This window comes from Chinchilla lanigera, unplaced genomic scaffold (assembly GCF_000276665.1).
Source record: "Chinchilla lanigera isolate Chin_1 unplaced genomic scaffold, ChiLan1.0 scaffold00001, whole genome shotgun sequence".
In the NCBI taxonomy this organism is placed as follows: domain Eukaryota; kingdom Metazoa; phylum Chordata; class Mammalia; order Rodentia; family Chinchillidae; genus Chinchilla; species Chinchilla lanigera.
In genome coordinates this window covers 7,320,527-7,322,438 of record NW_004955402.1, presented here as the reverse complement: position 1 = coordinate 7,322,438, position 1,912 = coordinate 7,320,527, and the positions used below count along the sequence as shown (strand labels likewise).

Below are 1,912 nucleotides of genomic sequence, written 5' to 3'. Positions count from 1 at the left end.
TGGGCGCAAGGCGCGGGGGGCTGGGGGAGCCTGCTCGGCCGGCTCCGAGGGCCTGCTCGCCCCGCCCGTCCCCTGGGCCTCCCAGCGCCTAGAAACTTTGTTTACTTTTTAAAAAAAAATTTTTTTTCTTTAAGGTTTTTTTTCCAGTACCAGGAATCGAACTCATGACCTTGCGCTTGCTAGGCAGGCGCTGTGTCACTGAGCTAAATCCCCAGCCCCTTTTTAAAATCTTTTTGAGACAGGGCCTTGCTATGCACTTCAGGCCTTGAGCTCACTTTGTAGTCCAGGCTGGTCTTGAACTCACAATGATCCTCCTGCCTCAGCCTCCCGAGTGCTGGGATTACAGGTGTCCACTACCACACCCGGCTCTCGACATTTAAAAAGGACAACTTCAAGGCACATTTTCCACTGGACTTGTGTTGCTTTTGCATTGCTGTAAAATGGAAATGTTTTGAGTGGAATCATCCTAAATAGTCCCAGTTACCTTTGTTGACTTTAAATTATTTGCCTTAATAACTCCTAGCCAGCTTTGGTTTTCATTCTTTAGTTTTCAAGTTCAAGGACCCTGAAAAGAGTTTACATACACAGAAAAACTGTAAGTAGATCTAAAACTATAAAAGGCAAACTGATATCACAGGCAAATTTTTAAAACCTTTCCACCTGCTCCTTGAGAACTTTGAGCAGGTGAATGGGTTCATCACGTCAGCTGCCTCTGTTACAATGTGCTAGTCAGATGTCCGACCAACATTAGCAATAATGCAGGCGGAAGACAGAGGCACCGAGGGCAACAGTGACATTCATGGACCATTTGTACAGTGACCATGGGGTGCATTTACTGTAAGCACCGAGATTAGCAAACAGCATTAACACACCTGTGTCAGTGGATAGAATGGAAACATCTTTTTAAATGGGCTCATGACATTGGACAGGGAGGGTCTGAGTCTGGGGATCCCAGAGACACCAACAACTGCAGTAAGACATGCGACAGACGGAGAGGCATGTGCTTGTTCTCTCTGGGAAGACGACACCTCGGGGCCCCACGTCGGAGGAGGGCTGCCCTCCCGTTCCTCCTGCATTTGCCCTTGGAAATAGCACCGAAGGCAGCGCACGTGAGGGTGAGATGGGCGCCCTGTGGGCGTTAGTTATTTCTTAGGAGGCAGTTTTGCTTCCGCTCATCAAACCCTACTATACTGCGAAGTTCACCAACGGAAGCAAAACTTTAACGGTTCTTAGCGGTTACTGACATACTTCGGTATGCACATAGGTTGACTAAAATATAACACTTTATGTAAAAGACTCAGAATCATGAAGTACTGTGGTGCAGCATTTGTAGGCAAGAGGGGTTTTCTCCCCATATGTCAACTTTCACCCCAGGATTCCTTCTCACTTTTGAGAACCTTTCCAAACTCCTAGATGCCTCCCCCGACCCTTGCATGCCCAAGCTCGGTATATTCCACCGGAGATAAACCCAAGTTTTGGTAACAGAGTCCACCAGTTTTCAGGAGGGTAACGTACCACGTGAGACGGGGCTCTGGCCAGCCCGCCACGGAGCAGTGTAGTTTCACGCTCTCCTTCTCCCACACCGTGTGAGAGCGAGGTTTGATGATGAACTCCGGCGCATGGAGAAGATGATCCTCGTTTAACTTTCCGTGATAGGCCTGAGTTTCTTCCAACTGGAACAAATAAACACATCGCCAAAAAACGACTAAGCCAAAGTAACTTCCGGTGCTGAAACAACTTGTAGATGCAAAAATTTTAGTTTTCCCATCTGATTATTTTTGCATTGACATAAAATGCGTTCTCTTTTCCCCTTTTTAAAAACAGATGTAATTATTTAATATTTAACATCCTAAGCTTGGGCAAAATTTCTAAAGTGGATTTCTCAAGGTTCTTCTTCTTTTTTTTTTTTTTT

At 46.2% G+C, this 1,912-nt stretch overlaps 1 protein-coding gene across 1 annotated transcript in view; it reads right to left on the bottom strand.

The window, feature by feature from the left end:
* The window catches only part of Myom1 (myomesin 1), a gene marked incomplete in the record, with an annotated part of 124,812 nt that overhangs the window by 95,788 nt on the left and 27,112 nt on the right, over window positions 1-1,912 (bottom strand). The window contains 1 exon segment of the mRNA XM_013518619.1: window positions 1,516-1,673. Within this exon segment, the coding sequence (XP_013374073.1) occupies window positions 1,516-1,673 (158 nt within the window).